Here is a 19,638-nt window from a genome sequence, read left to right on the forward strand (position 1 = left end):
ATATTATATATCATAGTATAACATATTATGTAAAATTATTTCCAACTCCCTCCCCCCTTTAGTGTGCTAAATAAGAAAAGAAGAAGAGAAGAAGTGATGACTATTCACTACAATATTTTGCCAATGGCCCCCATATTTTTATAAAGTTAGTATATGTCCCTCTTTGTACTGCTATTGCTCGTTCCATTTTAAATATATGGCATAATGTATTCCACCAAAATGTATAACTAAGGTTTCTGTGATTTTCCCAATTGTGTTGGATGTGTTCCCAATATGTGTTGGATGGCAACCCCTGTCATAACTAATAAAAGCTTATTGTTCTCTGATATTTGACTCTTTTTCCTCATCATCATGCCAAATAGCATTGTATCGTGCCACATGATTTTCCAATAATGCATTTACTTGAGACCATATTGAATTCCAAAATATCTTAATATAGGGACAATAATAAAGTAGATGACCTAATGTCCCAGGTTCCAGATTACAGTGCCAGCATCTATTGGACTTAGAACTATCTAATTTTTGTAAAAGAACAGAGGTCCAAAATACTCTATGTAACAAAAATAACCAAGTTTGTCTCATAGATGCTGACACTGTACATCTCATTCTCCAAGACCAAATTCATGGCCATTGAGATGCAGAAATTTGGTGCTTGATTTCAATGCTCCAAATGTCTCTCAGACCATTCTTTGGTTTTTTATTCAAGTATCCAGATAATAATTTATACCACAGTGCGGCTTGATGTCCTAGGAAGTCTGCTTGGAAGCATAGGAACTCCAGACTATACTGATTGTTCAAAGTCTTCCATTCAGGGAACCCTACCTGAATGGCCTGCTTCAACTGCAACCATTTAAAGCTTTGTGTTTTATTAAGACCAAATCTATGTTGCAGTTGTGAAAATTCAAGCAGTTTACCATCTGAAATAACATCCTTTAGAGTTCGAATGCCTGCAATAATCCAGTTCTTCCAAAGGACTTGGACTCCGCCTATTTTAATCTTGGAGTTTATCCATAAAGATTGATTAGTTGACTTATTAATTGGGAAAGGTGTTAATTTGCTGATATATCTCAACGTTTTCCAAGAATCCCTTAACATTTTATTTTCCCTATATCTCCTAGGCATGTTAATGCTTGGAACATGAACTAAATTCAAAGAAAACAAAAGGCGACATTCCAAGTATAACCAATCTAGTACATTATCTATGAGTTCTGGGAGGATCCAATACATATCCTGACGTAAAATATAAGCTTGATGGTATCTATAAAAATTTGGAAAATTTACCCCTCCCTCCTCAATTGATTTTTGCAAGGATACTAAAGCAATTCTAGGCATTTTACCAAGCCAAAGAAATTTCATTAGAATACCATTAAGCCTTTTATAAAAGGACCCCTGAAAATAAATCAGTATCATACTCATTTGGTAACAAACCATAGGCAAAATCATCATTTTAATGGTGTGAACTCTCCCCCACCAAGAAAGATGTAAAGGGTTCCATTGCTCACATAACTCCGTAACTCTTTTTAAAACAAATTTTTCATTTTTCTTTACTGTATCATCAATTGTACTTTTAATTTGAATACCAAGATACTTAAATCCATCCTCTTTCCATATGAATGGAAAAGAATCAAATAATCCTTCTAGACAATAAACATTTAAAGGTAAAATTCTGATTTACTCCAGTTGATTTTATAACCCGAAAATTTACCAAATATATCAATTAATTCTAACAAACAAGGTAAGGTAGACTCTGGATTTCTCAAATAAAGCAGAATATCATCTGCATATGCCGAGATCTTATATTCCATATCAGAAAAAGGAATACTCTATATCCCCTTTGTTTGTTGCATAGCTAACAATAAGGGTTCTAATACTATATCAAATAACAAAGGAGATAAAGGACAACCTGGTCTAACTCCCCTCTGCAACTGAAAACCCTCAGACAACGTATTATTAATATTTAATCTTGCAACAGGGAAGCTATACAATTTTTTTATCATTTGTATAAATCCAGAACCTATGCCAAACCAATCTAAAGCTTGATACATGAAATTCCATTCTACCCTATCAAATGCTTTTTCTGCATCTAAAGAAACAGCAAAAGCCGGCTCTTCCAAATTTTTGGATAAATTTAACATATGAAATGCTAATCTAGAGTTATTAGAAGAATGTCTTTTAGCAACAAACCCAAATTTTCGCCAAAAGTTTATTATCCACATTTATTAAAGATATAGGCCTGTAGTTTGAAACCAAAGTAGGATCTTTGTTTGGCTTAGGCAAAACAATTACTACTGATTCAGCCATAGTACTCTTAATATAACCTTTTATAAGTTGTGGCTGATATAAATTTAATAAATAAGGGGAAAGGACATTTTGAAATGTTTTATAAAATTCTACCATATATCCATCACCACCTGGAGCGGATCCAACTCTAAGAGACTTCAACGCTGATTCTAATTCTTTTAGAGATATAGGTTCTTCTAAACTTCTTTTTATATGTTCAGGAACCTTAGGTCCAATAATTAAATCTAAAAAATTTAAACCATCCTTTTGCCTCTCCATATAAGGCTCAGAAGAATACAGGTCTTTATAAAATTTCAGAAACTATTTTAATATTTGATCAGTTTGATTATTTATAATACCTTTATCATCTTTTATTGCATTAATGTTAGTTCTTTTTTTCTTTGCTTTAAGATAATTTGCCAATAATCTTCCCGCCTTATTAGAATTTCCATAATACATTGTTTGGAAAACAAATCTCTTCTTATCATTTTTGAAGCTAATTGGTGGTATAAATGAATAAAGTTATTCTTATATGCATATGAGTTAACACCTTTCTGCATCTTCTCCTTAGGAAGATGCAACAGTATGGTGAGGAGACAATAAATGTAGTCACTTCATTGGTTGGCTCTTCTGCAACTCAAACCAGCAGCTGTTTCTGGATGATCTCAGTTAAATAAACATACAGCTTAGTCTCTCATGTTTAAGCATAACAGGCCAGAAGGAAATATTCCACCTTCAGACATGTGCCATACATAGATACATTTGTTAGGATTCTCCTTAAGAAGATACAGCAAACTGCTATCAAGTTGCCTTTCTGTGTTATTACAGGCATTAATGCAAATGCTCGCTATACTTCTGGAGTGTTCTGCGTTACTTCATCTAAACCAAGCTACATTAATCCTCACTTTAACCTCTATCACACAAACAAGAAATCCCTTAGAATTCAACTGTTCGCCTTCCCTTCGCTAAAACTCTGTCATTTTAAAAGATTCATAGACAAAACCTTCGCCTACCAAGCAGCCAAGCTCAACCCATGGCTGGCCCAAATGATACTCGAGGCCCCCTCTTACCTCGACTTCAGAAAATCACTCAAAACTTACCTATTCAGCAAACAAGACCCCTAACGGCCCCACCCGCTCACATTAACACCTCGCCCCCCCCCTTCCCCCCTGCTCTTCTCCCCCCTCATAATAGCTTCTTTCCTCCCTCTTCCACAAGTTCCCGCCATCCTCCGTCATTTATGGTTATATTTGTTACATATTTGATAAATTGTTGTAAATCTGCTTGTAAATGTAGATCCTAATCTAACTGATGTAAACCGCCTAGAACTCGCTGGGTATGGCGGTATATAAGAATAAAATTATTATTATTATTATTATTATATTTACTTTTTGCTTTTAAAAGAGCTTGCAATACATCATGGTCCCATTTGCTTATCAATTTAGATTCTAATAATTTAATTTCTTTTTCTAAACCCAAAAACTGCATTTTAATCTGTTTTCTAATATAAGCAGAATAGGAAATATAACCTCTCATAGTCACCTTAAAGGCATCCCATAGATTTTCAATAGATGTATCCTCTAATAAATTAAATTGAAAGAATTCCCTAATTTGTACTTTAAAATTTGCCAAAAATTTGTCATCCACAAGCAATGCATTATCAAATCTCCTTAGAGGTCTTCTATTCTTTAATTGATCTAATTGTAATTCTAACCATATTCCAGCATGATCCGAAATAATTGGATCAATGGAAGCTTTAATCACATGTTGAACTGTATGAGATGAAACAAATATATAATCGATTCTCTAAAAAGACTTATGAACCTGTGAACAGAATGAAAATTCCTGATCATTAAAATGAAGAATACGCCATATATCTTTTAAATCACATGATTGAACCAAATTATCCAAACCTAAAGATTTTATATTTTTACTTGGTTTTTTATCCATTAATGGATCCATTACAGCATTGAAATCTCCAGCTACTACTAAATTAGAAGTAGCCAGTGGTAATAACAAGCTCTGCAAAGTTTTAAAGAAGTCTTGTTGGTTCGAATTAGGGGCATATATATTAAACAACGTCAGGGTATTATTTCCCAAACTCATATCTACGTGTAACCACCTCCCATGTGGATCTGAGTTTACTAATTTAAAAGTGGCCGTACATTTTTTATTTATGAGAATTGCTACCCCTGCTTTTTTACCTGAAGCCGGAGCAAAAAAACATTTTTTTCACCCACCCACCCACCCTCTAGTTTCTGTGATTCCATCATATTAAGGCGAAGTCTCCTGCAAATAATAAACATCCACATTCTGCTTTTTTAAAAATGTATATGCTGTTTGAATTTGTTAGTCAGTTTTATTATTTATGTTTTGTTGTGACCTGTGCAGAATTGTTGGCTGCATTGTTGTTTGTAGTTGGTCAATATGGGGGGTTTTGTTAGCAGATAAACGTATAATAAAGTTTGAAGCAAATAAAATATTAAAGAATGAAAAAATTTCTTAAAATGTTTCCTTAAAATCAATGGTCATTTGATGGAATGAAAAAAGCTTATTCCTACTAGAACTCCCACTTTTCGGTACTTACTAAGTCTATATTCTTTTAGCAATTACTTTGATTTTGATTTTAAGACACTCACCACTCTGATCTGCAGGTCCAACAGCTTTCTGACACGAAAAGGTTTCACTGGAAAACAAAAAGGAAGGAAATCTCAGGTTTGGTGTGAGGCTCTTTTTGAAACTGCTCTTTTGGTACTCCGAGAATCATATTAGAATCTCGGAGAGAGCAGGAGTCAGAAGGCCTTGAACATGTGCAGATGCTCAAGGCTCAGCAGAAATTACCAGCAGGCTCTTTTGGCACCAGCATGTCCTGTGGGTTGGTGCTGTGTGCCAGTGCCCGATTGCAGTAAGGGTTTGGGCAGGCGGACGGGCGGGAGTGCACTAGTGGCCTCAGGGGTTGTGGGGGAGGTCTTTTTGGGATGTGGAATGAATTGCCCACGTTTCCATTAACTCCTATGGGGAAAGTTGCTTTGATATATGAGCACTTTGGTTTACGAGCATGCTTCTGGAACGAATTATGCTCGCAAACCAAGGTTCCACTGTATGTGGAAACGAATGCCATGACCTTTTCATGTGCAGGAGTAAAAACTGTGGATTAGCCTTGTTGGGCAAATTCAGAAATGTGGGGATAGGAGTTCATTCAGGAAATTGCTGAAAATGCAATTATTTGTTGATGCATTTCTTTGAGCATTTGACCTATTGTAAGCATTGAATCTTTCTGCTTTTGCTTTTATCTGTTCTGACATGTTTCAATATTTTATGTATGTAACTTTATTGTAAACCGTTTTGGAATAAAATGGTATAGAAATTTTTAAAATAAATAAAATGGACCAGCCCTCTCCATGCCAACCTCAGCCAGCTTCCCTTTGCACCCAGGAGACCTGAAATAAAATTAACCTGCCCTGCTTCACCTTAAGGCACTACTCCCCTCTTTCCTTCAGTTACCAAGCTTTCACTGAGTACCTAAAAGAGGAAAGGAGGGGAGGCAGGAACAGAAAGATTCATTCAACCCCAGCAAGCCACAGGAAATGAAACACTTTAGGCTAAGGCTTAGATGCTACAGAGGACATAGATACCTTCAGGATCCACCAAAGTGAAGGCCTGTAGATTGATTCAACTACAGCAGTCAGCATAAAAAACAACCCTGAACCCCCTACTAAATATTGACCCAACTATTTTCAGTTTGTTAGCAAAAATGACTTTATGGAGATCAGTGTCATATATATAAAATGGAAAGAACATTAGCTGTTCAAAAAGGATATTTTAATAAATTTAAGGATGTGTGGGGACCATTAATAAATTATTGTAATGAATAGATATCATTTTTCCCTGATTAACATAAATGAAAGAATGGGGAAGGGGGGTTGGATTTCATTATTTGTTATGAAGGGAAGGAAGAATCTATAATAATAAAATGCTAAGCGCGCATGCAAACTCTTACTCCGTGTTCCCTGTGTTCTGACCTGTCGGGCTGTGGCCACAAGAGTGCGCATGCGCGCTTGCAGGTAATACGCTGCGACTCTCCTCCCACCTCCCCTGCGCCAACCCTACCCAGCACACCCGAAACCCCCGTTGACCCTCCCAGCCACACATCCCACCGCGAGACGAACACAAACCTCCCGGCTCCAGCAGCATCCAGGCACAGTAAACACGCTGCTTCGCGTCCTTCTACTGGCCTGATTTCCTCTGCTGCATCCCTGATGACATCATCAGAGACGCGGCAGAGGAAATTAGGGCAGTAGATGGCCCGAAGCAGCATGTTTACTGTGCCTCGGATGCTGCTGGAGCCGGGAGGTTTGTCGGCCGTCTAGCGGTGGGAGAGTCAACGGGGGTTTCGGGGGGGGGGGGGCATGAAATGAAAACATGGAAAGGAGGCAGGCAGGCTGGCTTTGGGGGGGGGGGAGGTTTAAATTTAAACATGCTGCTCTGATGGGAAGGAGGCAGGCAGGCTGGCTTCGGGGGGGGGGGTTTAAATGGAAATATGCTGCTCAGAGGGATGGGAAAGAGGCAGGCAGGTTGGCTTTAGGGGGGTGGTTTTTTTTTAAATGGAAATATGCTCCTCAGGGGGATGGGAGGCAGGCAGACAGACTGGTATGGGGGGGGGAACAAAGTCTGGAAGATAGTGATGGGGACACGGGAAGGAGGCACTAGGGGCACTAATGATATAGAAAGGAGGTACTGGTGGCACTAAGGACACAGTACGCAGGCACTGGGGGCACTAAGGTCATGGGAAGGAGGCACTGTGGGCATTATGGACACAGGAAGGAGGTACTGGGGGCACTAAGGACGTAGGAAGGGGTACTAAGGACATGGGAAGGAGACACTAGGGGCACTAAGGACATAGGGAGAGACACAGACAGGCAGCGTCCAAGGAGAGAGAGAGAGACAAAGAAAAAATAAACCAGACAGACATCTACTCTAGCACCCGTCAATGTAACGGGCTTAAAGACTAGTTTATTATATTATATGTATTATTTAATATTAGTATGGTGGGAGGGAAGGGGATAAATTTTATTTAATGAAAAGTTTGTGGAATTTCAAGTGATGTATTAGTTAAATTGTTGTTACTTTCTGTGCACTTGATGTAAAACATAAAATGAATAAAGAATTAAAAAAGAAAAGAAAAGAAAAAATGACTTTACTTCTGATAAATATGGCTTTGAAAAGTCTTTTTCATTATATATCTTTGAAATGGTGTTCCTTTCTACTGTGAAAAGAACAGACACATGGCCTCAAATTGGTTTCTGTGCTGGAATTATATCACTGCCCAAGGCATTCTTCCATAATCAAAGCAAAAAGCAGACAATAAGGACTCACCACTCTCTTTCTTGGTTAGAAGGTATAAAAAATGGCAAATATATGGGCACTGCAAGAAAAACAAGGAGAAAAACTGTGCCTGAGAATTTGTGTTTACTAGAATTTATCAAAGTCATGAAAATTAGAATATATTGAAAAAAGCACATTATTTATATAGGAACTATGCAGCAATGTACATATTAATAGAGAAAATGGAGAGGGACAGATTTTTCAAACTTTCAGAAACTACAAGAACGAGAGGGTATTCAGAAAAGTTGAAAGGGGACAGATTCAAAACCAATGCTAGGAAATTTTTCTTCACCCAACAGGAGGTGGACACCTGGAATGCGCTTTCAGAGGGCGTAATAGGACAGAGTACGGTATCGGGGTTCAAGAAGGGATTGGACAATTTTCTGAAGGAAAATGGGATAGAGGGGTATAGATAGAGGATTACTACACAGGTCCTGGAACTGTTGGGCCACCGCATAAGCGGACTGCTGGGCACGATGGACCTCTGGTCTGACCCAGCAGAGGCACTGCTTATGTTCTTATGTTTTAAATATTGTGTACATTTTATGTAGCTAAAATATATTGCGAAAGAAAATTTGGGGTATACAGAAAGGTATTTGATAACAAAAAGCTTTTTGGCCCAACAACTTCCCTCTGATCCTTTGGCTTACAGTTAAACTGGCATCTGACCTAACTGAGTTAAGGAGAAATTAGGACCCTCTGAAGGGACACCACCTTGTAGTAGTGGAGGGGCTTGTGTGTTTCAGCGACTTGGGGGCTATGCTTTTTGCCCTCCCTCATCAGACAGGCCTCTGAGGAGAAACCATACAAAGTGTGTCCCAAACCTGTGGGAGTCGAGATGGTCTGATTGAAGCAGAATTGCTGCGAGACAGCTCTTGTGTTGGCATCTGCTTTAAGCCATTTTCTCATCTGTGCTGGTTACAATGGGGAAGAAGAAAAGACAGATATGTGCCTACCCATGGGTGCAAGTTTCTGTTCTTGCGCTAATTCGGACTACCCTTGAGGCTGTGGCACTATGACCTATGGATCCACTATATTGCCTTTGGAGGGCCCAACATTTAATGAGTTGGGCCTTTGTGCAGAGTGGGCTTCTTTGAGCCCTGAAGACAGGCTAGCTCCACTTAGGAAACAGTTTGTCAGTTTCCACACTGTCTGCAAAGGGGTAGGAGCAGTCGTTGGCCTCATCAAGCAGGGTGCCAGTGCATGGAATGCCCCATTGTCACCCAAGTTGGCTGGGGGAGGGGATATTTGACACTGCAACAACTTTTGGAGCTGTTGAGTTGGTTCAGCATGGCACCACTCTCGGTGGACTTTAGAAACCAGCGGCAACCAATTGACACCATATGGGAAGCCATTAAAATGTTGAACTGAACTTGTCCCTATATTAAACTGTGAAGGTATTTCTGGAGAAGTCTGGTGTTATACAGGCTAAGGCGGAACTGGACTGAAATTTGAAGTTCTATAATTCTTCAGATATATGCATGAACAATTTCTGGATTCTAATGTTTGTATTTTTTTCCTGATTATTTTTTTTGATGACCCCAAGGTGCTGTAAGGATTTTTGGAGGAATTCCGTACAAGGGTTTTGGCAATGAGGCCATCTTACTTGTTAAAATGTTCTATATGTCATGTAAAATTTATTGGTGGCGATTTATTTCTCGAACCCAAGCAATTGTTGAAATTTTTGGTGCCTTCGGAGGGAGGTCAGACTGTGATTGTAGTTCCCTTTGGTTAGCACGTAAATCTGGCTGTTACCATATAGGATTCATCTGCTTTGTAGTTAGGGTCTTTTTTCTATATGTATGTTTCCTGCTCAACTCTAGCAACATTGTGGACTAATGAATTATATTTATTTTCCTGTATTAAGGAAGTTTCCCTGTTTGTCTTGTTCTGATTTCTTTTTCAAGTATATGTTTGAATATTATGTTGAATTCTACAATAAAATAAGAGGAGAAATTAGGACTTGCTTGATCATTTTCTTTCCTTTAGTCCTTCAGACTGTTCCAGAAGTTGCACAATCAGCACAACTGTGTATTCAATGCAGCTTCAACAATTCAGCATTTAGCTGAGCAGCGGAATGATAAAATATACAAAACATAACTGCCATCCTCTTTCAAAATTCAAAAATAAAGAAATGAAAGTAGAACTATAGTAAAATTAGAACAAATAGTATCGTCTGCAAAAGGAGAACATGAGCCCTTAAGAAAAAAGGCAACAGTAAGATAGATGTATACAAGGCCACTGTCATGACTGAGCAAAGGATAGGATTCTGGAATAGTCTGGAGGACTAAAGAAAGAAAATCAGGTAAATCCTATTTTCCCCTTCCTTAGCATCCTCCAGACTATTCAAGAAATTATTGGACATCAAAAAACAGTTCCTAAGATGGGTGGGTTGCAACTGCTTCTGCTCCAGTCATAGATGCTCCACTGTCCACCCTGTAATGCCTAGCAAATGTGTGAAGAGAAATAAAGTTGTCACATTGCAAACATTGATTGATAAAACTGACTTCTGCCCACACAGCTGCAATACATCTCTTGTGGAATGAGCTCTCAAAACCACAAGCAGCTGTTTTCTCATTAGTAGGTAAGTCGAAAAACAAACAAACCTTCTTTTAATCAGCAAGCAATCATGGTCTAGAAGCATAGTAATATAGTAGATGACGGCAGATAAAAACCCGAATGGTCGATCCAGTCTGCCCAACCTGATTCAATTTAAATTTTTTACATTTTTTCTTCTTAGCTATTTCTGGACAAGAATCCAAAGCTCTACCCGGTACTGTGCTTGGGTTCCAACTGCCGAAATCTCCATCAAAACCTACTCCAGCCCATCTACACCCTCCCAGCCATTGAAGCCCTCCCCAGCCCATCCTCCCCCAAACAGCCATATACAGACACAGACCGTGCAAGTCTGCCCAGTACTGGCCTTAGTTCAATATTTAATATTATTTTCTGATTCTAGATCCTCCATGTTCATCCCACGCTTCTTTGAACTCTGTCACCGTTTTCCTCTCCACCACCTCTCTCGGGAGTGCATTCCAGGCATCCACCATCCTCTCCGTAAAGTAGAATTTCCTAACATTGTTCTTGAATCTACCACCCCTCAACCTCTGGTTTTACCATTTTCCTTTCTCTAGGAAAGATTTTGTTCTACGTTAATACCCTTCAAGTATTTGAACGTCTGAATCATATCTCCCCTGTCCCTCCTTTCCTCTAGGGTATACATAGTCAGGGCTTCCAGTCTCTCATATGTCTTCTGGCGCAAGCCTCCTATCATTTGTCACTCTCCTCTTCAAAGTTTCCCAAACCGAACAGCCTACCTGACCCATGAAGTCCATTTGTCACCTGTCGTCCTTCCTCCCATTATTCCACTCTTTTGGAATTCCTCAAACCCACACTCCACCAGACCCTCCCAAAAACTGAAACTATCTTTCCCCTCTATAAAAGGTATATCCCGCACAGGAAAACTCAGAACATCCCTCCCCTTTAGAACCACAGAACTCTGGAACAACCTCTCATCCCCGCTCAGAAATTCAAGCTCCTTCCAATCCTTCCGCAAACACATGAAAACTTGGCTCTTTTCAAAAATCTAATCACCTCCCATTCTCCAGTATCCTGTTCCCTCTCTATCTCCTTAATCCCTCTCCTATATCCCCTCATTCAGTTCCTTTCCTCTTAACTCTGTAAACTGTACCGAGCTCTACGCCTACGGAGATGGCGCAGTATACAAACCTAAAGTTTAGTTTAGTTTAGAAAAGCATTCTTAATATCTAGAAAACACAGAGCTGCAAAAACGATTGCCCCATTATATAGAAAGGAGAGATAATCTTGGGGAGAAAGGAGGGCACTGTTTGAAGGGATTCTGACAAACTAAACTAAAAACTTAGTTTTATAGACCGAGTCATCAACCAAGAGCAGCTCGACTCGGTTAACAACAATGTAATACATAAACTTGACAAGGAAAAATAGACTGAAATAGTTAATTTTCAAAATGTTTAGCAAACAAAAAAATTTTCAGAACTTTCCAGAATAAAGCAAAAGAACCTAAACTTCTTAATGTAAGTACTCCAGAATTCGGTTAATTTAAAGGCAAAAGAATGACTAAATCTCTTAAAGGTTCTGTTTTTACCACTGAGAGAGGGAAATGGAAATTTTAATTTTTGAGAACTTCTTTTTTACGCAGAGGGTGGTGGACACATGGAACGCGCTTCCGGAGGAAGTGATAGGCCAGAACTCTGTACAGGGGTTCAAGAAGGGTTTGGATGGGTTCCTGGAGGATAAAGGGATAGAGGGGTACAGATAGAACTTGAGGTAGGTTATAAAAGTGGTCAGAAACCACTTCCCAGGTCGCAGACCTGATGGGCCGCCGCGGGAGCGGACCGCTGGGCGAGATGGACCTCGGTCTGACCCAGTGGAGGCAACTTCTTATGTTCTTAAGATGAGATCTATGAACATTCCAGTCTAAAGGAATCAAAGTAGCAAAAATGCCAAATAGGATCTTAAATGCAATACAAATGCACTTAAATTGAATTCTGAGATACACTGGAAGCCAATGTAATTCCTTGAGCAGAGGGATCAGAAGCTCAGAAATTCTCCTGACCAAAACAATAGCAACCAGAAAAACACATTTTTAGAGTAAGATCTTGTACAGTAGATTTTTTAAGCAGCTCAAAAAGAGCTTTCTGAAGAGCCTTGAGAACCAAATTAAAATTCTAGTCAGGACAAATAGAATGAAGGGAAGGATGAAGATGACTCACTCCCTTCAAGAAACTTGAAGAGCCACTAGGGATACATTTTGTAATCAGCCTCTGAAGCATGCCAACACTGCAGCTTGAACTATGAGAAGCAAGGGCTAAGCTCTTCTGACGCTCAGACTGTAAAAAGGTCAAATTTTGGGAAATAGATGAGGAAAATGGAGATGGCTCTTGAAGCACCAACCTTCAAATTTCCTCACACTGACATACACAGTGAAGGTTCAATGCTTCCTTGCTTGGAGTGAAGTTTTAAAAACATCTTCTGAATATCCCTGGCCTTTCCAGTATCCAGCTGGAGAATCAAGAAAAAAATCTGCTGGAGGATAATAACTCTCTATCCTGTGATCCTCTCAGATGATGTCTAACATCTATTGTTCTGAGGAAATCTGTTCCCACTCCCTCCCCCCCCCAATGTGCGGAGGCACAGCAGCCAACTTGGCGTCATTGGGACTTTTTGAAGGTTGGGTTGACACAAGACCCTGAGGGTTGCTGATGTCTGGAATTGCCAAATCGCTGTCTCTAACTCTGGAAAGATCTTCGAGTGGAGGAACTCGCATTATACTGGCAAGAAAGGCAAAAGGAACAAAATTTACCTCTACTCCCTCCAGGGAGTGGCATGTTCTGCTCTCTGCCAGAGACTTAGGGTGGAGATCTGCCACGCTGGCCATAAGGTCATCTAGGCCTTTACCAAAAAGATCCTTTAAGCAGATTTGCCCCTTGAAGGGCAGTCTGCTTAAAGTTGCTTTGGAGGCAGAATTGCTCACCTACTGCCTGATCCCAGAGCATTCTGCAGGCAGAGACCACATATGCCGACAACTTACTCATGACCCTGATAATGTCATATAGGGCGTCCATCACATAATTCACCCCTTCCAGCAGCAGCTGAGGGCAGATGTCCTCCTCCTCAGAGGGGTTCCGTCTCAATATGATGTGACGAGCTCATTCTGCAAAGGATGCTGTCATTGCTGGTTTGATTCCCAAATCCAGCACTTCAAACTCTCTCTTTATGACCATGTCTACCTTGCGATCTTGAGGATCCTTTAACAACACTCCACCTTCACTTGGGAGAACTGTGAGGTTGGTGACCTGAGTCACGGCAGATGAATCCACCTTTGGCTGATTAAGCAGCTGCTGGAATCTCAGGTAGAGCCTGGACATAGCCTTTCCCACCCTTAGGGTTCTTGGGACATGGGTTGGCCACTGTTGGAAAAAGGATACTGGGCTTGCTGAACCTTCATTCTGTCCCAGTATGGCAATTCTTATGTTTTTATGTAACCAAGGCTGTGATGTCCAGATGTGCGAGAAAAAAGGAGGTCTGAGCATTGGAGCTGCTCATGACAGGACTTTCTTCCCCATATCCCAGAAGCACAGTGGTTCTACCATCCTGAAGGACATGGATCAGGTTAAGCTCGAGGCTCCTGCCCCTCTCTCACATGCATCACGGCACATGATATATGGCCACTCCTCTGCTAGCCATCTGGTGCAAACTTGACATGAAATGGTGACAAAACACCCTGAAGAGTCCATCCCTGTTGATTTTAGTAGAAATCAAGGGGTTTTGAGGCAAATAGAGGCTTCAGAAAAAATGATAGTTGAAAATACAATATGGCTGCCTTCAGGAAAAAAAAAAAAAAAAAAATCGCACCAAAAACAGCTAGTGGGAACTCTTTAGAAAAATAAAGAACATTGAAATAGGGGTTTTGGAGGTGGGAAAACTGAACGCTGACACCAGAAACCATCAAAAATGAAATTTTTGACATCTCCCCCCCCCCCCCCCCCCCCACACACACAATTTTCTCATAGGAAAATAATGGTATAATGCTGGAGGACCTTTCCGGACTAGCACAAAACAGATTTCTTTTTAGATCCGCAATTCATCAAGTCGCGAGGACTCGAGCACGAGTCGATGGCACCTAACAACAACTTACAGATCTGTAAAGGTACCTGCCTGACAGTTTTCCTCACAGCCAGAGAGAATGAAAATGACTTTCTGCCTCAGAATCTTTAATGAAATGGCTCCAGGCCAGGAAATCTTCAGGCTGCTAGTCAGACCGACTCTGACTGCCACCCCCGTGGAACTTCAAAGCATGATGCGTGTGTGTGTGGGGGGGGGGAGGAGGGTTGTAACATACCTCAAGGGTTGTAACATAGGGAGCCCACAGCTGGTGCTCAAGCCTCTGAAAAATAATCAGAAGGCAAGCTGGCTCCCAGGGGAACTGACCCTGAACCCCAAAGTGGCACACAGCAGACTGGCTCCACAGGTCTGCTCGCGAATTTGCCCTGTGAGCTGCAATCCGGCTCCACAGAACCTGCATCCTTTCCCAGGCAGAGATCCCCCAAATATGGGGTCTCAGGGCACAGAAGCCTCAAAAAAAAACAAAAAAAAACACACCACCTTACAATTGAAAATAATAAAAATTAAACAGGATGTCAGAAACTTCTGCACAGTTTACTTGCAGAAGGGAAAACTGAAGGGGGCACTCCACTCCACTGGGAGCAAGAGAAGTACTGAAAGCTGCGAATGGTACGCTTCTGCAAAGTTGACTCGTGGCTCAGGATTGATCGCCTAACGTACGAACTCCTATGTAGATGTAACAGAATGAAGTTCAAGTACTCACTACAGTATTTAAGATGCTGCCTTTTCCTAGGTACACTTGTTGCGCGAGTTGTGGATTATTACTAAAAATTGTGCTTTTCAAATAGGACGGGGGTGTTAAAAATGATTGGTCCCAGGTGCCACATATGCTAAATACGCCACTGTGGGGGTCAAAAATGTTTGTTTGAGGTGTGGTTGGTTAAGTATATTGGGGAAAAATAGGCAGTTAAAGTGTCATAAAAAGATAAGTTGGTTGGGGACAGTGTGAAGGCAGCATTCACAGCTCCAGAGGAATGGGAGTCAATCATTAAGGGGAAACTAAAGTCAATATTCAAAATGTTTGTACAGCTAACTTTGGGAGTTGCCCAGAGAAATCTTCATGGTAAAATTCTCTCTGTCCCTCACCATCTGTGAAAGAATAGATTAATAAAAAAATTTAAAAAAAAGATGGAATAAGCGAACAGATGTAAAGAAAACAAGAATGATACTGCAGTACAGCGAGTGAGCTAGAATGATCTCAGAAATTTAAAATGTATTATGTGCATTAGGAAGCATAGCTAGTTTATATACAAAATGTTTAGAATGTCTTTGCAATGGACCCTGAGATTCTGGAGGAATAGATTGTTCCCCTCAAGCCCTCCAGCTGATTAAAGTTTGCCATCTCAGAGATGCAGAACACATTTATTAAACTGCCCATTCTAAAGAGAAATCAGTCTCCATACCAGCCTTTCATCTTGTAGAAAGCAGAAGAAGCAACCATAGAGTGCATGAAGCTTTTCCTTACGATCGATCAGGTCAAACATTGTTATTAGCCATCGAATAAACAGCACCTGCAAAAAGTATATGTATCAGAATCACACCAAGAGAAACTGCAAAGAATATTAAGCTACCAGCTAGAAAGTGTAAGAATAAGTAGTCAAGTGCAACTCCTAATAGCATACAGTATTCTGCAGCTGCAGAGGTTTATTAAATTTTACATCAGTATAAATGGCTCAGCTCACTGACATTTTTGGATCAGAGGTTTTTTAACTATATGTTCTATTGCATTTAATGCCAGATTAAAAGCACTAGAATACAAGGTTCTTCACTGATATGCCACACTAACAGAGCAATGAAATTTTCCTAGACTACCCTGCATATATAGTTCACCACTTGTCTAGAGAGACTATCTTCCAGGGTGAGAGGTATAGCCTTTCTCCTTATCTGTTAACACTGCCACCAGCTGTCTCACTATGTGCCACCAGGGCCAAGTAGTTTTTGTAATCCAAATATCTGTCTGCTAACAGAGAACTGAGACAATCATTTCAAGAGATCACCAAATTGCATTCAATTGTAATAAATTTTGGACTAAAAATAATTTGCAAAACGTTTAAGATTTTTAAAGACTGCCTTTTCCAAATTACAAAATAGTGCACATAATTTATTTTTAATATTAAGTCTGTGCCCTGAAGAACTCACAATTTTAAATGGGCACCTAAAACAATAGGAGATACTGAGCTGTCCAAAGTCAAGGAAGGTATGAAGTGGAATTTGAATTCTGGTCTCTCTAATTTGCATCCCTTTGCTCTAAACCCAAGGTTTCACAAATTTGCCCTGGGGATTCCTACTACCAGTCATGTATCTCATGCATATTCATTGCATGTATCTTAAAACATTTGCAAATGCTGGATCTCAAGCGTATACAAAGTTATTCTATGCATATTCTTTGTAAATATCCTGAAAATTTGGATTGGCTGGAGGTGTCTCCAGGACTGACTTGGGAAACTCTTAACTACTAAGCTATTTAAAATGAAGCAAGAAATACACAAACTGATTTGTAAAGTCTCCCATCTTATTGTCTAAATACAAATCAAAATGCATATGCTTAAGTGGTTTATCAAATATTAATAAAAACAAAAAATTAAAACAAGTTTCATTCATCAACAATACATATTACATTTTCAGCATGAAAGAATGCTTTGTACATATTTTGTCTTTTTGACCAACAGAAAAAGTCTTTGAATTAGAAATGTTCCAAAAGAACAAAAACAAACAAAAAATAAATTCCATTCGTCTTCACATCCCTTAATTCAATCTTGTGGAAGTTTTTTGCAGCAACATTTACAAGTCGTTTAGGATAAATTTCTATCAATTTCAACTGCTGTAGATTTTGCCTATTCTTCTTGATAGAATAGCTGGAGATAGTTTGTCAACTGCAGTCTTCAAAAGTCTTACAGTAGAGTGAAATTTAAACTTATCTGTTAAATTTTCTTTCCTTAAGTGCTGCTAGATCAGTCCAGACAAGTGGGTTATGTTCCCCTGTCAGCTGGTGCTGCCTTCTGCTTTTCAGTATACCTATTTCAAAGCTAAAAGGCCAAGGCTGACGAGGCCAATCTGCAGCCACCAGTATTACCAGACTCTGGCGGTTTGTGATTCTATGGATGATCTAGCCCACCATGGCACACGGTGGAAACACTGAGGAAATGCTCTGTTGGCTAGGGCTGAACCAGGACATCCAGCTCTGCACTTCCTGGTTTGACTCTTCGACTGTAGAAGTCGCCTTTATAGTCATGGCTGAGACCATGAGATCCATTTCTAGTTTCCCCTAGAACTGCACAATGAAGTTGAACGCTCTTTGGGACAAGGACCACTCCTCTGGATTCAGAGATTGCCAGCCGAGAAGGTCAGCCTGGACGTTCTCTATTTTTGCCATGTGGGCCATGGAAAGCTCATGTTAAGTGAGCTTCTACCCATATGAACATCTGTGCCTCCAGATGCAATATGGCATGTCTGGTGCCTCCCTGTCTGTTCACATAAGCTACCATGGTGGCATTGTCAGAGAATACTCTGACTGCCTTTCCTATGAGGAAGTCTCCAATGTTTTCAACGCAAAATGAATGGCTCTCAATTCCAGACAATTTATGAACCACATGCTCTCCGATGACAAACACTGGCCCAAGAGCAGACAACCACAGCAATGGGCCCTCCCAGTCACTCAGGTTGGCATCAGACGTGAGTATCACCCATGAGGTGATCTGGAGGGGCAAGCCCTTCGAAAAGAAATTCCCCTGGAGCCACCAACATAAACTGCTCCTTGCCTCCCATGACCAGGGAAGCTGCATCTGAAGAAAATGTCGTTGCAGGGACCACCTGGAAAGGAGGGAATCCTGGAGTGGGTACATATGCACACTCGCCCAGGAGACGACTTCCAATGAGGCCGCCATCTAACCCAGTACCTGAATCTCTATAACCTGCATCCTGAGCTTCTGCTGTGTGACTCAGGAAGGACACGGCCTCTCAACATGTTGAAAGGAACTCCCAGATACTGGAAACTCCAGCACTGAGTCAGCTTCTTCCTGAAGTTGACTATCCAACCAAGGCCCTGGAGCAGATCCGTATGAAGGGGCTGTTTAACCAATCGATTAGGTATGAGTAAACCTATATGCCCATCCTGCGTAAATGTACAAGGCACTAGTTTTGTAAGCAGTGGAGCTTCAGAGTAAATTGCCAGTGATATTGACCTTCTGTTGCTGTTAGTAGTTGTAGTAGCACAAACATTAGCAGCTGGTGGTCTATGTGGCCAGCAGCTTAAAGATCCTGTTGGGCTCTGTGGCTTTCAAGATGTACTGTAACTCACCCCCCAAAAACATCCATGTTACCTACATAAAAGCAAAAAGTGCCTAGCAAGCTCTTGAGCATAAAAAAAATGAAGACAAGAATAAAGTGAACTTCTTCTGTGAACATTAGAAATTTGTATGAAAAGTGAGAGAAAGAAAACCACACACACAAAATAATATGTATATATTATGCGGAGAATTAAAAATAGGAAGGCAACCAAAAGAACTACATGTATCAGGGGGTTTGCAGCTTTTTCTTAGATCTTGGCTTTTATGAACCACCTGCAGCAATTTTAACTGCAGGAACATAAAAACCTGTTTTAGAAAAAAAAGGGGGTTAAGACAGGTATGGATTTACCTGAGTGCTGGCAGTGCACTGGCCAACACAGAACCAAGACACAGCTTTGACCACAGTATCTTCCAATACCACAGAAGATGGAATCAGGCACTTCAGCAGCCTGCTATTCACAGTGTCAACTAAAAAAAAAAAAAAAGGATCAAATTAAAAAAACTACAGTTAAACTTTTAGCTTTTTGTAACACCAACAAATCAAAAATGTCAGAATCCAAAGGACATAGTACAATGTAGTGTTAAGAGTTCAAGACCAGCAGTCTCATCTGGAGACTGCAGAACTTTAAAAACATTCAATATGTTGTCAGTTGGATTTTATTTAATAAGCAAACCTACCACTAAACATATTCAAAAGTAAATATAGATAAAGTTTACCTGCTACTAATTTTAAAAACAGGAAAAAAGAACTCAGAACTTTATGGAAAGGCTCCACACCAAAACGCTTAGCATACAATACTAACTTCATACCCTTCCTCTTTTATACAAATCCTACTGGTGATGTTACCACAGTGTTTTGACCACATTTGATGTTATAGGTAAAAAAGAAATTAAAATTTTGAAAAGATTTTAATATATAACCAATACATCTCTCCCTCCATAGGGGATTAACAGAACCGCAAATACAGAAAAACCGCAAATAACTTTTTCATATGTTAGTCGCTGTTTTCTATTGAAAACC

The 19,638-nt window shown here is 40.0% G+C and overlaps 1 protein-coding gene across 3 annotated transcripts in view; it reads right to left on the minus strand.

Annotated features, from left to right (window-relative positions):
• CENPI (centromere protein I) overlaps positions 1–19,638 on the minus strand; it is a 113,481-nt gene that overhangs the window by 60,282 nt on the left and 33,561 nt on the right. For all 3 annotated transcript variants that reach the window (XM_033945338.1, XM_033945336.1, XM_033945337.1), the window contains 4 exons: positions 18,967–19,085; positions 15,735–15,842; positions 7,657–7,705; positions 4,920–4,966 (listed from right to left, as the gene is read on the minus strand). In XM_033945338.1, the coding sequence (XP_033801229.1) occupies positions 4,920–4,966; positions 7,657–7,705; positions 15,735–15,842; positions 18,967–19,085 (323 nt within the window). The remainder of the gene's footprint in view (positions 1–4,919; positions 4,967–7,656; positions 7,706–15,734; positions 15,843–18,966; positions 19,086–19,638) is intronic.

Source organism: Geotrypetes seraphini, chromosome 5, assembly GCF_902459505.1.
Source record: "Geotrypetes seraphini chromosome 5, aGeoSer1.1, whole genome shotgun sequence".
In the NCBI taxonomy this organism is placed as follows: Eukaryota; Metazoa; Chordata; class Amphibia; order Gymnophiona; family Dermophiidae; genus Geotrypetes; species Geotrypetes seraphini.